This window comes from Etheostoma cragini, chromosome 18 (genome assembly GCF_013103735.1).
Source record: "Etheostoma cragini isolate CJK2018 chromosome 18, CSU_Ecrag_1.0, whole genome shotgun sequence".
In the NCBI taxonomy this organism is placed as follows: Eukaryota; Metazoa; Chordata; class Actinopteri; order Perciformes; family Percidae; genus Etheostoma; species Etheostoma cragini.
The window spans coordinates 11,005,006-11,023,952 of record NC_048424.1 but is presented as its reverse complement, the minus strand read 5'-3'; the positions used below and the strand labels follow the sequence as shown (position 1 = coordinate 11,023,952).

The window sequence follows — 18,947 nt, the reverse complement described above, 5'->3', positions numbered from 1 at the left end:
GCAAGGATAGGTTAAAAAGGAGGAGGATGGAAAAAGGAAGACAAACAAAACAACAGCGATAGTTGAGGTAAAGGAGTGTTTCTGTGTAACATTACAAGAACTGACTAGACCCAAAAAATATCAAAGACCAATTTTGGCTATTCAGATGTTCAATATGCTATTTAGTATTGAAAGGTAACTTTAAACCAATACACTAAAGCTATACAAGTGTGGGTGATTGGGAAATCTGTTTAAAAAGCAGCTTCCAATCTTTTCTTTCCATGTAACAGTAATGGAGCTGAATACAGTAATAATACAGCAGTTCCACCAACATTAAAAATGCTTGATCTGGGTCTTCACAGATTATCAGGAGTGTCACAGTTGCTAAGTGAATCAGATGACGTTTTAACACGTACAAGGTAATTTCCTTGTGCATGTTAAGTGTTTGACAACTAAAAGTGATTTTCACAGCTTAGTTGTGACAATGTGGTGTGAAAGTTAAGGTTAGGCAGGCCGGGGATGTTATCACATAAGAAAAATTTAAAATATCTTGGACTGTTTTGCATGTGTAAAATGAAGAGGCACTCGACTTATTGAACCTTCTCAGAAGTGTACAAACACACACACATAGCGATCAGGAGTGACACTTTCTTCACATGATGTCAACTACAATTAAACAGCATTACATTTCTGCAGATGGCAGCTAAGTGTTTCAAGATGGCGCCCCACTGCTTTGACGTCATTTGCCGGTCCACAGAGGAAACACTCTAAATTAAATTTCAACATGTGCTCTCTCAAGTTTAGAAAAACAGGCTCAAATGCTGCACTAACAGGAGAGATTAATAATGGACATCCATCAGTCAGCCATTGTTCACGTTAACCAGGCACAGATGCTCATTTCTTCCTCGGATTCCCAAGCTGTGCATGTAAACTCTGATTTTTCTGCTGGACAACATTGGTTCCATTACTTTTAAAGTGAATGGGTTTTTCTGGAGTGTAAAAACATCAGTTGGTGACTAGAGTGTAGGGGGCTCAAAGAGTGATCGGAGCAGAATACAATTTTGATCGTCTTGACTATGTTAAAAGATAGATATTTAACAGATAAGGCTGTTGTATGGAGTAAAAAACTCAGGGCATGCTGAGGATCCCTTGCGACAATTGAGAGAGAAGGTTCAGGAAGTGCCATCCCTCTGCTTACGCAGCACTGTGCACTCACGGGACGTGCCGTCGGAGCCAGTGCAGGCTCCGGTGCCCGGTTGTAATTCTGGAAGGGACGGGGGTACTGGGTCCACAACGATGTCTAAATCAGACACTTTCCAAGGGCCGGGAGGCTTTCGCACACCGTCTGCCCCGGGAAGAGTTGCCCCCACCCCGCACCCAGTGAAACAGAGACATGACAAAGACAGGACAGCACAGACACATGAGAGAGGAGGAGAGAAAAGGAAGGGAATCACAGTATACACAACACACAAAGAGAAGGGAGTTAGAGAGGAAGGGAAAGGAAAATCCCAGAAATCAAGCGCAGGCAAAGAATTAACTGACAAGTCAGGTAGGAAGAAAACTAACAGCTGGAGCCCAGGAAAGAATTTCAGTCACAAGGTTTTCATGCAAGATGTGTAAAAACATGTAAGACTTCTGCCTCTGGGACTACACATGCAATATATACTATATCAAGGCCTGTGCAGTCTCCTCTCAACCAAGCAGACAATCTCCATTTCATTTTTCTTGTCCCAAAGTTCAATGTTTTCTTATGTACTGTCATGTATTGTACTGTCTGTTACTTGAAATTGAATGTATGTGTTTGCATGCAGCACTTTTTGCCCAAGACAAATTTCCTTTGGGACAATAAAGTTGATCTTATCTTACATGTGTCCAAGCTACTCTGTAAATGAATCCTGGACCTAACTGACCCTGACCATTTTCCTGCTTTCTTCAGAAAAAACAACAACAAATTTACATTACAATACTTAAAGATAGTGTATCACCTTGTATCCAGTACTACAGTTAAGTTCTACAGTGGGGGAAAAAAATCTGCACTACACTTGTAACTGTATGGGTTTCAACCAACCTGACTTGGTGCGGCCTTGGTTGGCTGTGTTATTAACGCCCAGAGCCTGAGGCTTCAGTGGATCTGGTGGTATGGTGTAGCCTCCATCCTGCCGGCCCGGTACAGGGACCTGGATGTACGGCCCGACAGCAGCAACACGGCCCAGAGTACCAGGAGCAGGCTGGGGAGAGGGAGGCCCGTTGGCTCTGTTCAACTGTAAGAGGTGAAAGTCAGAAACAATTTAAAAACGTTGAGTGTGAAACTATCTAAATGGAGACGATATGTGCATAATAATAATATATTCAGTACTATTTTACAAGAAAGTACAAGAAATCATTTCCTTAGGCGAGTAGTTTCCTCATTCCTGATGGTCTACAGAGCATAGGGAGATAAGCGAAAAACTTTTGCCAGAAGCATTTTTACAAAAAGAGTCTAAATAGGGAGGTGAGTTGAGCGCTCTTAGTCTTACAGGAAGGTTTTCTTTTTGACGTGCCTCAGCTTTTTTCTTGTAGAGGCGTTCGCGCAGCTCACTGATGCGCTTGTCCATGAGCGTCACTTCCATGTTGCGTTTGTTGAGAAGGTCCTTTTGTTGCTTCAGCTTGCTGTTTTGCTCCTGGTTCAACTTGTTCCGGATCTAAGGGTGATAAATGCCGGGCACAAACACACATACACATTCACTAAGATAATAGATCCTTAAATAACTGTAGTCAGATTTAAAGTGAACATAGTGGAAGCTATAAAAGTGATCACTAGATAATGCACTTGTTTCTAGGGATGTCGCGATTGGATTGGAAAGTATCAGATTGGAGCCGTCATGGAATTGTTTTCAAAAGCACTCCGATCATTTACGTCAGTAAGTGCTACACCATTCTAAGTAGAAGTTTACAGAATTAAAGAACACAACATTTTACATGTGAGTTTTACAAAAATGCTAGCTGCTTAAAGTTAAATGTATTAAGCTGAAGGCATCTTTTAGTTACTTTGTTTACTTACTTATTTTTGTTGACAAAATAACGGTGTGCAACTCTATTATCTAGGCAAAAACAAGTTCGGAATTGGGACACTGTATCGGCAGATATTCAATATTTTAAAAGTTGGGATCGGGGGTCAAAAAAGCTGGTCAGGACATCCCTACTGGTTTCTACTATGCAGTACCTGAAGCTCCTGGTAGAGTTTCCGGAGCTCTAGGGCTGCAGCACCAGTTACTTGCCCCCCCAGGGTGCTCTGTATGCCGTTGAGCTTTCCCCTGCGCAGGTCCTCCAGCTGTAGGCTGAGCTGCTCCACCCTCAACACCGCAGACTGTAACTCGGCTTGCTTCTCTTGGAAAAGGCTGCTGACTTGCTCAATCTCTGCCGCTGGATGAGAGAAATCAAGAAACCACATTAGCTCATTTCTAACCTACATGTTGGGTGACTTCTTCAATCATCCCAACTCTTCATGTAAATATATGTTAGTATATGATAGCAAGATAATAATAACGTCACCTCACACCCACATTGTAGTTATTTGTGGTGGGCTGGTCAGAAACATATACAATTGCATATTATAACAGAGTTACTAAATGAGGTACACATTGAAAGTATACATACACAGGTTGCCATTGATGACCTTGCTGTAGTCCACCTGGCCTCTCATTGCCCGGATCTTCTTGAGCTTTGCCTCCTGGCTCTCCACGCGATCTTTCAGCCTCTGCAGCTTCTCACTCTCTGAAACTGTTTGCTGCTGACGCCGCTCCTGCTGCTTCAGGTAACGCAAACGTTGCTCCTTCAGAGGATGAGACAGAGATCGACGTTTTATAGGCGACACAAGGTACAAAAATGATGTCAAACTGCATCCAACAGTGTCTCAATACTACAACCAGCAAGGCATCACCTTAAAACTGACAAGATATCTCTGTGGTAGACATACCTTGAAATTAGGCTACATCTTTCTACTGCATGCACTAAATGAAATGCTGTGTTGTGTCAAGACTGTATAAAGGCTGAGGATCAGGTCAGATCACTTCATCTTTCTACCCAACTGAGAACTGCTCCAGTTAAGGTCCTAAAATAGGAAATGACAGGCCCAGGTTTCCAAATGACTGCAGGGCTTAATGGGGGCCTACTTTTCACCACAACAAAGGCGATAAATAAGTCTATCTATCTGCAGGTCTACAGTGGGCTTCATCTTGCATGAGTGATCTTGACTGATCAGCACACCACAAGCCCGGTGGTCTGATTTAGCACACCTAAATGCCTTGTTAGGTTGTGTGGAGCTTTTTATTCCTTCCATTACAAGATGAATTCTCCTTTTTATGACTGGTCTGAGAAAGGTAGTATGTTCAAAACCATGCATAATTTACACACTTGAGTAAACACTGCAATGTCTGTGCACGAGTTCCTATGAAGACTGACCTGAACAATGATTTCTGACAAACTGGACAATCCAAGCACATTGACTCATACTTCCTTCTCATCTCATTTGTTACATAACTGTTTGCCCCAGTTTCAGGTCATGATGGGACTCTTTGGATGAGAGCGCTGCAACAGGAGTCCATTTTCTCTCTAACAGAAAGGTTCGAGGCTGTGTGAACCACTGCCCAGTCTGCGTCTGTGGCGCAGACTACACAACATAACATCAGACCAACACTCACCTTTCCGGTCACCTCAGTACGTTACGCAACACGTGGAAGATGGTAAGCTATGATTAGTTGGGCTTTAACGGATAGTCTGCCATGTCTCTCAGCCAAGTTACTGCAAGAATGATTGCCTAGTCTGACATAGTAACCATCTCAAAAAGGCACAAATATTCTTGTGGTGTAATCCCAGTATTAGAGCGCAACATTTAGGTTTAAGGAATAACAAACTGTCTGACATAATTTCCACATAATTCTGGGGTAGTGCTTCGGATTATACATTTAAACTGGAAAAGCAGGACGATATTGCAGGTTGGGGGGGGCCTTCTGTCTAGAGAACCTGTGAGCCCTCCAATATTCCCCCGCAGGAATAGTAAGACGCATAGTTTGAATGAAGGACTATTACAATGTTCAAAGTAACGATTTATAATAACATAAAAGGGAGCCCTCTAATATTCCCCAGCAGGAGTAGTACGAAGCATAGTTGAAAAAAAGGACCATTATAATATTCAGGGATAATGATTTATAGTAAGATAAAAGCTTTAATACAAGACGGCACCTTTGCGACGAGCATCTGCTGCTGAGCCTCGATTTGCTGCTGCTGCCGCGTGGCCATCTCCTGCAGCTCCGACAGCGTGAGCTCCGCACGCTGATTGCCCACCTTTACACACACACACACACACACGCGCGCGCACACACACGCGCACACACACACGTGCACACACAAACACACAACACGTGAGCAAAGTGGTCCTAATGTTGTGCTTGTTGGTGCTTCTCTTCTTTCAAACTCCACAGAAAGTTTGGATTCAGAACAACATCTCATTCAAATGAATACATTCTGTCAAACATTGTTAGGCTCTATCTTCCATCTACTAAACATTTGACATTTGATTCAAAGCGGATCATCACCCAACATTTTTTTTTTTTTTTTTTTTGGGAGCTGCTATGAGTACGACAACATACTAACAAAGATTCAAAGACACACAGGACGACACACAGCACACAGCATTTGCCCATGTTGTTGTTACAATGTTTTCTGACATTTAGTAAAGGCATTGAGATATATTTAGTGTCTGAGAAGACTCAGAAGGGGGAGGTGACTCATTGAGATGGGGAGAGCGGGGGAAGCCATTGGCACGGACGCACGCACACACACACGCACACACACACACACACACACGCGCTCAAATGCACTCAGGCAGCACTGCATCAGTGACAATTCACCCGAGGGAGAAACAGACACACACACACCCCCTCAGGGAGAGATGAAGAGGCAGTTGGAGAAACACCCGACTGAGCAGACCAGGAGGGAGAGGAACCACGGTCCCAGTGATGGGAGACTACGTTACTCCCTCCAACAACTGAATAGATATGTCCGCAAATGAAATGGAGAGCGATCCATGATGAAATGATTATGTTAAAAGGATCATGAGGATAACATCAAAGAAAGAACCCAAGTATTACTTGTGTAATAATGTTTTGGAAAATGTTGTGAAAACTGAAACAATTATTTGATTAATTGATAACAACTTTGATATTAAATCAATCTTGTCAAGCATTTTTTACTATTATTAACAGAAAACATTTAACAGACCAAGAGATCAATCAATTAATCAAGAAAATAAACTCCAGAGTAACATAATTCCAATAATTGTTAGTTGCAGCCCTAGAGCTTATTGACATAGGCACATATAGGGCTGCAACTAACGATTATTTTTGTTATGGATCAAGATGTTGATTATTTATATATCTTGATTGATGTCAAAATGAAAGAAAAAAACCTGTTAGGCCCCCTGGCAATGTCTTCCAATTGCTTGTTTTGTTCCATCAGAAGACTGAAGACCGAAAAAGACATTTAGCTAGCAAAGATGATAAAGAAAAGCAGCAAATACTCTGGAACCAGAGTTTCTTTGATATCTCTGCTGGAGAAAAATAAATAAATAATACTAATAATTACTGAAATGACGCGTGATTGATTATATTGAAATAGTTGCAGATTCATTTTGTTGTTAGCTAATCATTTCAGCTCTTTGCAAATGAAATGAGATGTATCAGTACTGCCAATAAGCTGTCATCATCAATTATGGAGGCTAAATTTGTGATTTTAAAAAATATTGAAAATGCGCTTGATGGTTGTAGTATTCCCTTGAGGCACCTCTGCTCTTTACGAGGCAGCGGCCCTCTCAGAGGATGATCAGCTCTGCCTGGTGGAGAGAAAGCCCCAGGGCTTTGGGCAGCAGCCCGTGGAAAAGCCAAAGCAATGATCCTCTTAGGGCCTGTTATATCATCCAGACGGCTGACTGATATAATCCTCTAAATCAGATATTAGGAAGAAACTCGGACACAACTGAGCCTCGGCACTTGGAAGGTTAAGTGGAGCCGGCCATGCAACCGATGATGTTTTCTTCTTTGATTGAACAAACAGTGACGGTAAAATAGATGTTTTCGCTTATTATGCTAGGTGCTGATAATGGCTGTGCTTAATCAGAAACTGCCGGTTAAAATAATTATCAATTTCTAAATCCACAAAAATATATATACCTTATGATACTTTTTCAACACAAAGAGTCAGAAATTTGGGGTTTTCAAAATAATCACAAGAATGGCTTCTGGGTGCTCTTGTGCTACAATCTTCTTTTATTAAACAAAAACAAGGGCAACAACCCTTTTATCTTCGGCTGCGCTGCCCTCCACCCTTAAGGTTGAATTAGTTACAATTCCTTGACCACAACACTTTACAGTTTTATAGAATCTGGGACAGACGGTCGGTTATGAGAAAGGTTTCCGCGCCAGAGGCTGCTCTTATCAGAGTCATTCACATCTCCTAGCACAATCATCCTAAAGCTAGAGCTCAGCGTGCACAATAATGGATACACCCAGCAGGAAAATACTGGCAGGAGCAGTTTTGTAAAACCAGTGTCTGTAATGTTGCTCTTAAACCCTGGCTTAATATGAATATCATGTATCCACTCATATACTTAAACAATACTTTTACCTAAAACTAAAGACAGGAGTCATGTCATTGTTGTGCTGTGTGATAAAAACCCAGAAAAGCTGCCACGTAGTAAACATACAACTTGACAGTGTTCTGTGTCCATTTTCCCCAATTTTATGATTATAATTAATTACTTATATAATTTCTTCTTTTCTGTGGAACCACACTCGGTAGGTTTTTCATTTTACATATAATGAGGGGTTTCATAATGGCCTACATGCTTTGTTTTGTACATTTCTATTTAACATCATTTAGATAATAATTAAGTCTCACCCCGTTCTCATTGTGCTTCTCTCCAGTGTTTCCACTTTTACGACCTGTCTGATCCTGAGACTGCTGACTCCCTGCAAAAAGAAACAGTCGCCATCACAAATACAGGCAGGGCAGAGACACACCAGCACACAAGTGCAGATTCAAAAGCAACAGCCATTGTCAGGAGTAGTTTGAAAAGTCACTGACTAGATTGCTCATGACAGAGGCATTTAAGAACTGGGACAAGCATGGCTGCCACCCAAAAGCCACCCAATTCAAATTTCTTTTTTCATGAGAAAGGCTTGATAGAAAGATTACAGTAAATTATTTAACACTTCAATTCACACAAGGATAGAAAACTGCCCACTTCTGATGTACTTCTAAAAATAAATAAGGTATCTTAATGGTACATTTTCTGCAAAATAACACTTTCTTACTTATGTTTCAAATTTGTCTCAAATCTGGATCATGTCAGAATACATTTATTCTCTGCCACCTGTTAACTTTATGTTCCTTCCTTAATTTGTCTACACATGTTGACTGACTTCAATTCAATTCCAACATTGGAACTGTTTTATCTCAGTGAGTCCCTCATTGTGTGCAGGGCTGTTTTCACTGATACGTTTTAAGCTTAGGTGCATTTTACACCTGGTTTCTACATGGTTATACTCCACCCGAACACAAATTAAAACAATAATGTCAATGCAGAGTGTGTGTGTGTGTGTGTGTGTGTGTGTGTGTGTGTGTGTGTGTGTGTATATATAAAAATGGGACAATGATTCATTCTTTTGACATGACTCATCAAGCATTAATTAAACATGGCAGTAGAGAAATGTTGACTGACGGGAATTCCCCGACAACTCCGGACTCCACCCTCCACTCTTCAGGTAGAGACTACACAAAGCAGAAAAAACCCTCCAGACAGAGGATGCTCACCTTGATCACTGCTCTCCGTAGGTGAATCTTCATGCCGGAGGAAGAACTTGACTTCTTGTTTCCGAGGCCCCCATTTCTGCAGATGTTCATACATCATGTGCTCGAAGGGAATCGCCCGTTCTACAGAGACAGAAAAGTTACGATTAGGTAAACATATTTTCAATGCAAAATTAAGCACAGTTTAAATAAAAAAGGGTAAATACGGTTGGTTGCGGACAGTTAAATCAGAACCAAATATCTATCTGTTAAATATGGAGCAACAGCCAACCTAGCTCTGTCCAAAGGTAATACAGCCCAATAACTTCCTGCTGGTACTGATCATGTATTGTAGTATTGCAAAATCTAACAACTAATGCGCAATACAGCTGCCACACTGCAGGCCAATGCAAACCTGGCTTTTGAGTGGAGGAGGAAGAGTGTGTTTGGTGTTTAGGCATTAAAACTAGGGCCGCTGAGATTGATGGATAACTACGTATGCTAAAACCTTTTTTTTCCCATTTCAAGAGGATGGCACTCTGTGGGCTAAGAGAGACAAAGAGACAGAGACAAAGCTAGAGAGGTTTTAGGAGGTTTCGAGGACAGACAGCGGCATTGTCAGGCACCAGCCGAACATGATTGCATAACGTGGGTTAATAAAGCCCTTGGCTGGGATGTTGTTTTCAACAGGGGAGTGGCCCCTCAGCTAAAAATGCTGATAACACCGGGTGTGTCAGCACGACTGTGTTCGTTTGGACTGAGTGGAATCTGTTGTGACAGTGCCGTGGACTACACCAGCACGTAACTCTTTTCTGACCTACACATTTGAACTTGAAGTATATTATTGTAGTGTGATGTATTTTGCTAATACATGCCTTCCTTTTCTTGGATTGTGTGAAACTTCTTCTCCAGGATTTTCCTCCACTCAGGTAGTCATACATGAACAGTCTCCGCAGCTGCACTCTCTTTAATGAAGTGCTTGTTTTTATGTTAACGAGTAAGGTTAAAAGGTCCAGCTTGATATAATTAAATTGTTGTGCAAATGAGTCGAGTGTCAAGCTCAGTGATAATGGTTTCAGATTCTCTTACACTCCGAAGCAGGCAGCGCTAGATCAACCAGTTCTTACCGTTGCCTCTCCAGACCTCAGCCAGGTGGCAGCCGCTCTCGCCGGGCTCCTTGCAGAACTCGACGACATCGCGGCATGTCGTCTCAGGGGTGATGGGCACCTCAGTCACAGTCTGTTCCCCATCGCTGAGGTACACCGTTAAAATCATCTGAAAGAGGAATAAAACAAAACATAAAAATCATGAAAGAAAAAACACATGGCAGATCATACTAGCAGACACAACTTAAAGATGGCATTACATGACATTTGAGATATACTGTTTGAGAAGTGAGAAAACTTGTAATTGTCCAACGTTGTGGTTTAAGAACGAAGCTTAACCGACTCTTTGGTTAGACAAAGCCCGGTCTGCTGATGTGACATTTTTCTGTCCACCAGCACCAACTGTTAGTTTAAGCTGCTGGGGGACTCATGCTTGTGCCTGCCCCCTTTTTGATTACTATGATTAGGGCCTGCCATTGCCTTGAAGATACACTGTACAGCCTGGGAGGTAAGACATAGCAATACAAGCCCCCACATGCTTCTGTCTGTACTCACATAACAGTAAAAGCAGGTATCCCACACTTCTTTATAAGTTCTCAACTTTCAGGACAGGTTGAGTTAATGGATGTCTGAGGAAACTGAGATCTTCGCTAAATACAGTAGGGTATCATAGATACACAGAAAATCACAGTGTATGATTTTTAAATAATTAATTAGAATTTTATTGCATGACATAAGTATTTGATCACCTACCAACCAGTAAGAATTCTGGCTCTCAAAGACCTGTTAGTTTTTCTTTAAGGAGCCATCCTGTTCTCCACTCATTACCTGTATTAGCTGCACCTGCACAAAAGACACCTGTCCCGACACACAAACAGACTCCAACCTCTCCACAATGGCTAAGACCAAAAAGCTGTGTAAGGATGTCAGGGATAAAATTGTAGACCTGCTGGGAAGGGCTGCGGGACAATAGGCAAGCAGCTTGGTGAGAAGGCAACAACTGTTGGTGCAATCATTAGAAAATTGAAGAAATTCAAGAATATAGTCAATCTCTCTCGGTCTGGGGCTCCACGCAAGATCTCACCTCATTAGGAAGGTGAGGGATCAGCCCAGAACTACACAGCAAGATCTGGTCAATGATCTGAAGAGAGCTGGGACCAGAGTCTCAAATAAAACCATTAGTAACACTCTACGGCGTCATGGATTCAAATCCTGCAGCCCACGCAAGGTCCCCCTGCTCAAGCCAGCGCATGTCTAGGCCCGTCCGAAGTTTTCCAATAACCAGAAGAGCACTGAAGAAAGGTCGTGGCTGGGTCTTCCAGCATGACAACGACCCGAAACACACAGCTAGGGCAACTAAGGAGTCTCAAGATCCCGGAGTGGCCTAGGAGGGAGCTGAAAGTCCGTATTGCCCAGCAACAGGCCTAAACCTGAAGGATGTGGAGAAGGTCTGGATGGAGCAGTGGGCCAACATCCCTGCTGCAATGTGTGCAAACCTTGTCAAAAACTACAGGAAACGTATGATCTTTGTAATTGGAAAGTAAGGTTTCTGTACAAGATATTAAGTTCTGCTTTTCTGATGTATCAACTACTTATGTGATGCAAGAAAATGTAAATTAATAATTTATCATCATCATCATGTTATTTTCTGGATTTTTGTTTTAGATTCTTAGTAGATAGTTTAGAGTCTCTCACAGTTGAAGTGTATCTAAGAGGAAAATTACAGACCTCTACGTGCTGTGTAAGTAGGAAAACCTGTATCAAATACTTGTTCTCCCCACTGTATAGCCCCCTAAATGTGAGCTACTGCAGCATGTTCAAGTGTAAGTTGAGAGGGTTGCAAGAGCTCCTTTGTACCTGCAGCTGTCAGACTGAGCAACACTACCCACCCAGACCTGGCTGGAATGTATATATGATCGTTGGTCCTGCATAGTGTGTGTTTTCAGCTGAAAAACAAGGGCTGAAATGATTGTGTAACAGCTAGCCTGAAAACTACCTATTATATATACAGTGTTTCTCACACACACACACACACACACACACACACACACACACACACACACACACCAAGAGAACATGCTTTTTAGTACAAATAATCCCAACCACTGAATTGATACAGATCGGTGGCGTTTCTTTCTAGAATATCTTTGCCTAATATAAACACTGCAAAAATCTAATTAACCAGACAACAGTCTGTCCGTCTCTTACAGTCATTTGATCAACTAAGGGAATTTAAGTTGTGTCAGTTGCCACAATGTTCTTGATGGGCACATAGCCTACTTGTGATTATTAATCAATCAAAGATGTTGTCATTGTAAACAGAAATATTTTCAAACAGTCAAAATAAGCAATTTCACTAGATCAATTTGGCTCCGTTAACTTGTAATGGGCATTCTTTTTTCATTTTATAATAGAACTATAGCCGCAAGCAGCAATTTGCGGTTTTAAACCTTTTTTCCTCAATAGTGACTTCAAAGTAATTTCACAAATGTTGTCCAACGTTGTTATAAAACATATCTTGCAAGCTTTGTAACGATTGGACAAACAGTGCACTTTGTTTAAAATGCCCATAACTGATTGTTCAAAAACATTTATTGTCAATTCAGTGTTATATGTAGCTCAGTCCAGCTCACGGCAATTTGAGATAAGAAGATGACCAACACAAAAACACTTGCTAATTAGAACTGCAAGCAGTTATGACGGGGTCCAAGCCAACCAATGCAAGTCGTCCCAACGCCAGTCGGCATCGGCAAACCGAGGAGCTCGCGAAAGCGGAACCTAAAGCGTAAAACGGGGAAGCAAACGTCAGGAAATATCGAGAGGCGTCAGCCGCGAGGTCGGCGGTAGATTGCCATCGCAAATACCCCAGAGCCTTAAAGGACAACCTCAGGTTAGTCTGGTTTCATTTTCTATAAAAACTTGAAAAACAACAACACTGTTGTCCATAGTACATCTATATTTTGTGATATAGATCCCACTGAGTCTGAAATAAAGTAGAAAAAATGAAAATCATATTTTTTTATATTGCAAAAAGAACTTTGAGCAGAGATGGCCGTGGCCTATATCAGGAGACTCTGCTTGATTCAGTGAACACGTGGATGTAAAGATGTTTAATATACAATTTAATATTGGAGTTATAGGCAAAAACACGTTTGATGTCATTATTATGCCAACTAGCGGTCCACATGTGGAATATTTGGTAAGTCAGGTCAGCTTTCCATTATACATCTACCATGTTAATTTAAAGTAATTAACTTAAGTGTAAGTGGTTAATCCAAACGTGGGTCCCATTGGCCACACCCACTTTAACCAATCAATACTCTACTGTAAGGGGCTTCTCAGGAGTGGCCCTACATGGTACCCGGCAAATTATGTAAAAAAAAGAAAAATTGTAGCGGCCTCTAGTGGCCAATGTGCGGTAAATTTGTTTGGCAGCCTCATACCAAGTAATAATCTAAAGCTTGGCTTCGACAGCATTTATTTTGGCCAAGATATAGCAAAGTTGTTTTTCTTATTGTTAGCTACACAGATTTTTTTTTGCATAATATTCGCAATTTCCATTCTATAAAAATTCTTTTAACAACATTTTGTCAGGTCGGTTTGGAGATGTTACGTGCCATGTTTTGTGCAGATCAATCGCACAGTCGAGGAGCAGTCTGAAAAAGCTGTTGTTTTTTTTTAAATCGTGATTTTCAGAGCATAAAAGTCTTGGCGGAAATGGGCGTGGCCTATATCGCAAGATTCAGCTCAATCCAGAGAAAGGGTGGATATATGGCTTTTAAATGTCCGATGTACGGTTTGGGAGTTCTATAGCCAAACACATTTTTCTCTGCTATAGTGCAACCTGTAGCAGCGGCCAACTGTTGCGCCTGAGGCACTTGAAGAGTCTTGGACCAGTCCTGAAAATGGCACACCGCCACCATGTATGGTTTAGGCTTTAGAGTGAGTTTTACGCGGAGAAGAATAATAATGGAAGAGGAAAATGATCCTAAGAAAAAAAAAAAAAATAGGGTTCCACAGCCCTGCTGTGTGAACCGCGTGGCGTTGCTACCGGAGTTCCCAGCCCCTCAAGCTTGGACCCCTAATAAGAACTTAAACAGTTGTTTGAACATGTCATTCATGTCATGTCATTTTTTTTTCTTGCTCATGCTCTATGTGCTTATTATCTATCTGGAATGTGAAAGACATCCTTGGACCTCTTCATATTTCACTGTTTTACAACACTGAAGCATATAGGATGTAATTCGATTTTCCGTTCCAATGCATGTCCAATGTTACCCCTATAGAAGGAGAACGGAAGAAAAAAAAAAAAAGAAAACTAAAAAAAATCAAAACTACAGTTGGTCCAAATCCATAAATAAAAATAAAAATAAGTAGATTCAGTGATTGCAAAGTAATGAATCAATTGATTAAATACTGCTGTAGGGCATTCAAGACACTGATCTACTTTGAATTTAGAATGAATTAAATTTGACAACTCATTTTCTGGGTAAACAACAAATCCTGTGATGAGATTAATAAACGTCTTGATGGTTGAATAAAGCCATAATACAGGCTGAGTTGAGCAGTGGATAATGTCCTCTAAAGTGCTCTATGCCTACTGAGGTTATGCCATAACTGTTATGTTGAATGATATTCAGTTTTATTAATGTGATAATGTTTCCCATCTGGCTTGTTTAGATCAGCCCACAATAACTTTGACTTCTTTGAACTATATATGAACTCCTCTATATTCACTGTTACAGTTGTGTTTTTCCTTCTGTCAGTTTTGCAGTGTTTTCTATAAAACAGAAGCACTATAGGGGGTTAAGGTGTGCCTTCCTGTTTCATGTGATAGGCCTCACTTTTTGTGTGACTACAGATAAACAGGACTGTGAAGAGATCACTAAACAAAGTGCAGGGAGCCAAAAGGGAGAATAGATCTAGAACAAAGCCAAGAGTTTGGAGGCATTTTTAAAATGAAAAAAATGTTGACACTGTATGAAAAGAAAAGTCGTATGGCTTTTGTGCAAGTTAGATGCCAGTTCAGCAAGTTGTCCTTAAACAGAATAGAAAAGGGTAATCCGGACTTTCTACATTGCAGTGGTTTGCTTTTAACCTCTCGAGGTTTTTGCATATGCGTCACTGCTGGTTTAACATCACAGGGAGGACAGTCAAGAAACACATCAAGTATAATGCTAGGTAAACCAAGATATCAAGACTTAAAATGAAACATCACTATCAAAAGGGTTATCCTATTCTTGCTGTCTAGACCGACAACATTTTGTTTACATCTGGTTCACAATGTCAAAGCATAGTCTACAATGTGAAACCAAATCAATGAGCCAAAACCTCCAAAGATGACTACAACAGACCCACTATACACCGTACTTTGGGAGTAAAAGATATTTAATGAATCAGCTGCAATTCAGTTATTTAAAGCAGGTGCTCCAATGCAATGTGCAATGAAGTTGGAGTTAAGAATGACTGTACGTGTGGCCTCAGGTTACTATAATTGCCAGTATATGTCATAAACATCTAATTTTAGTCACTGAGCTAGCTATGGATTATTACTCCGGGAGTTTCTCCGAGACAACGTGACTCACCCTTTATAATAATTCAGCTGTGTGATTCATTGACATTTTCTGCAGCAGCCTAACTAAAACAGGATAATCACTTGTGCTTGAGAGCCTCTCTGACTTCAGCCAGATGATTATGGGCATAAGAGCTCAGATTTAGGCAAATTCAGAAACTATGTTTAAGGTAATGGTCTTGGAGCCATGGCACTTCTTAGGCAACGCTGTCCATACATACCATCCATCTATGATTTCATGTTGCTCCTTACACTGTTAGCTAGAAAGACTACTAATGGGTGTCATTTTGGGACCTGATCTGCAAGAGCAGAAGGGCAAAAAATTTACAAGAAACTGTAAAAAAAATAATAAAAAAAAGTGTTGTAAGTAAGCTGGAGAAAGGTTGTGTACTGTATGTCTACATTTTACTGATAAATAATTACTTTGCTAATCCTGCAGGGATACTTGAGTGTTACCAGCTGCATAATAACACACAACATAGTACGGAAAGAAAAATAGTCAACATGACGACACATACCTATATCCAGAGCATCTCAAAACAAGCCTTCAATTAATCAGGACACAACTGACCAATCAGACAACATAACTAAAAGGCACAAATTTAGGTCTAATTTAAATTGGCCATAAAAAGCCAAACCCAAATATATAAATATAAATAAATATAAATAAACTACCACATCATGTGAATATACATTCATAGAGAGACAGCATGGAAAACAGAAACTCCAATGATCCAGCTGACTGGCCACTCGAGAAATACCAACCGCCCTCACTAAGTTGCGTCTGCCCATGGTCTTGGCTCTTCTGGCCGCCCGCCGTTTCCTCCTGATCTCCTTCTTTGGTGGCCGGATGTGCTCCTTTGCCCAAATGGGGTTTTCCTTGGAGAAGTTAACAAGGCCGCGTAACACTATAGTCACAAACCTCTTCATTATAGCACTGCCGCTCTTGCAGGACTTGAGACCTAATTGTTACGCCATCCCGAGGGAACCACTGAAACCGACAGTGGTGCGTGCATTTGAAAAGTGCTGCAGAGGAGACTTGGGAGGAAAAAACACTTGCTGTATGTGTAATTCAGGGAGGGAGGGGGGAGAGAGAGATAGAGAGAAACAAACAGTAAGAGAGAGAGACAGAAAGAATGAGAGAGAGAGAGAGGGGAGGGGTGAATCACAGGGTGATGGAGGAGGCTGGCGACTAAAAACTGTCCCTTGGTTGTGCCAGTGGCTGCAACACCAACAACTCCCTGCTAATGAGAATATTTTGGCTACAACTGTGACTCGCAAGCAGGTCAGGGCATCATGTAGGGGCAAGAAGAGGATCATCTTTACACTTTTTGCTGGATGGACATAGGGTTGTCGCGATTATGAAATCTGAGATGATGATTAATTATCATAAAAATAAGTGTGAGTAAGGATTTATTCGTTTTTTTGTGTTCATTGTATGCCACACACAGTGCTGTTGTGTTTGGCTTTGCAACTAGACCTGAATCAATGTTGTTAATGTCAATGGCCGCTCATTGAAAGGATGCGATTGTTGGCAAAGGAGCATCAAATATTTGCTGAAACAATGTTCCACCTCTCGCTCTGCTGCACGGATATATTTTAAACAGCTTGTATTAAAAAACGTTGTATAGGCCGACCTAATGCAACTAAACAGCAGTTGAAGACTGCAGCATTTATTCAAAAGACAAATTGAAACCTACACTGTACATTTACAACAACATAACAACTTTACTATTCCTCCCTCCAATCACCAACACCTGTCTGCTCTGAGGCATCCACCGTAACTCTCGCTCTCTCGCTTGACCACACACTGAGCTATTCCTGGAAGGACCCCACTCTACTACTACTCTTATGTTTACCATCTAAACCTTTTTGAATGACCTAACTAGAAAAGCTGGATGAGAGTGACAACTCAAGCCTAACTTTCCCCAGCGCTGGCAAACACACTGCTGCACCTGTAGAGAAGACTCTCAGCTAGAAATCAAGAGACCCGTTATCAGCACCTCTCTCTCTCTCTCTCTCTCTCTCTCTCTCTCATCATCTTGCTTTGGAAAGCAACCAAAGTGGTTTTATTTGAGGTGAAACAGAAGATTCTGCCCAACAGCATTGAGATCTAGACAGCCAGACATCAGACTGTTTTTTTCCTGACATTGGTACCTTGTGCTCAGGTAGACACTTAATTTACCCAGCTAAAGGAAACGCAACTTTTTTTTTCTCAAATAATTGCATTCAGGTGATAATGTAGTAATTGAGACAGGCCTCTCTGTACATGACTAGAAATATACAGTACCCCCGATTTCCTGATGCATAATGCTACAGTGGGCATCATCTGGAGATTGGGGCATTTATAATTTACCTCCTGATAGGGAGAGAAGGACGCTTGGCTGGCCTGATCTCCAGCAGGATTATTCAAACTGTTCATTTCCTCTTACAAATCCTACTGCTCATTTACTCCCAACGACGTACCCACAGTGAACAAGAAAGATGGAGCAGAACATTGCTTCTTGAAAGCTTAAACTTTAAAAACTGAAAAGAACTTTCACAAATCCCACCAATTTAAGACATTGTAATTAAACAAGGATTTATTAAACTCATATACATAACTATTCACTGTGTGACAAAATAATTAATTGAAAATTTAAATAATTGTAACCCAACAACCACATGTGTGGGACAACTAGGTAAACAACTGTGACATTATGATCAGTTTAAAGCATAAACTGGATTCACCATCTGGTCAGGCACAAATGTAGACATTTTATGCCCATATGGCTAAAATGGCACTGAACTATATGAAGGAAAGATAAGGATATTATGTGTAATAAAATGAAAAAAAGTGACAAAAAACTGAAAAATCATGCCGTTATGTATTTTACATGCCTAAGATGTGAAAATGTAAACATCTTTCTTTTAGCTGGGAACTTGAACACTGGCGCACACAAGATGTTCCGGATCAAAATTTATATTTAAAAAGAATCTAGGCTAGATAATCCAAGTTATAACTAACATGGTTTTGCTATGACAGACTAATCTAGTAGAGCTTGTACGTTTTGTAGCTATCAAGCACAAACTCCTTCGATATTTAATTTTTTTTATCAGAAATGTAATTTCTTTTTCGAAGACTAAGAAAATAAAAATCTAGACAGAGGCACGGGAACATATCAGGTCCCGACAAGATTTAAGGTGCCGTTTAAAAAAGGATGTGTCCCTTTGATTGAGTGCTGACTAATGTGCATGAGAGGAGGAAAGTCTAATTAATAATGTACACTTCTTCAACCAATAAGAAAAGAGATCTAGCACTTTTAAAGCACGGGGAAGTTGTTAAATAAACCAATGAGTCCCCATTTCCATCTGTCAAACAGCGACTTTGAGGAAAAAATTCAACAGTAATAGTCATGCATTAAACTCATTTTACTGCTCAATAATGAGTGTTTTATGATATTGCTGTGAAGGCTTAGCCAGCATAT

At 40.8% G+C, this 18,947-nt stretch overlaps 1 protein-coding gene across 11 annotated transcripts in view; it reads right to left on the bottom strand.

Annotated features, from left to right (window-relative positions):
* ppp1r13bb (protein phosphatase 1, regulatory subunit 13Bb) overlaps positions 1 to 18,947 on the bottom strand; it is a 28,738-nt gene that overhangs the window by 7,651 nt on the left and 2,140 nt on the right. For 2 of the 11 annotated variants that reach the window (XM_034899772.1, XM_034899780.1), the window contains exons 1-10: positions 16,246 to 16,501; positions 9,930 to 10,077; positions 8,827 to 8,946; positions 7,912 to 7,982; positions 5,200 to 5,301; positions 3,616 to 3,790; positions 3,182 to 3,381; positions 2,520 to 2,660; positions 2,048 to 2,240; positions 1,196 to 1,324 (exon numbers count right to left, since the gene is read on the bottom strand). In XM_034899772.1, the coding sequence (XP_034755663.1) occupies positions 1,196 to 1,324; positions 2,048 to 2,240; positions 2,520 to 2,660; positions 3,182 to 3,381; positions 3,616 to 3,790; positions 5,200 to 5,301; positions 7,912 to 7,982; positions 8,827 to 8,946; positions 9,930 to 10,077; positions 16,246 to 16,410 (1,444 nt within the window). In that variant the 5' untranslated portion in view covers positions 16,411 to 16,501. Of the gene's footprint in view, positions 1 to 1,195; positions 1,325 to 2,047; positions 2,241 to 2,495; positions 2,661 to 3,181; positions 3,382 to 3,615; positions 3,791 to 5,199; positions 5,302 to 7,911; positions 7,983 to 8,826; positions 8,947 to 9,929; positions 10,078 to 16,245; positions 16,502 to 18,947 lie in introns of those variants that run through there. The other 9 variants (XM_034899769.1, XM_034899770.1, XM_034899773.1 and 6 more) reach the window with 7 other exon arrangements.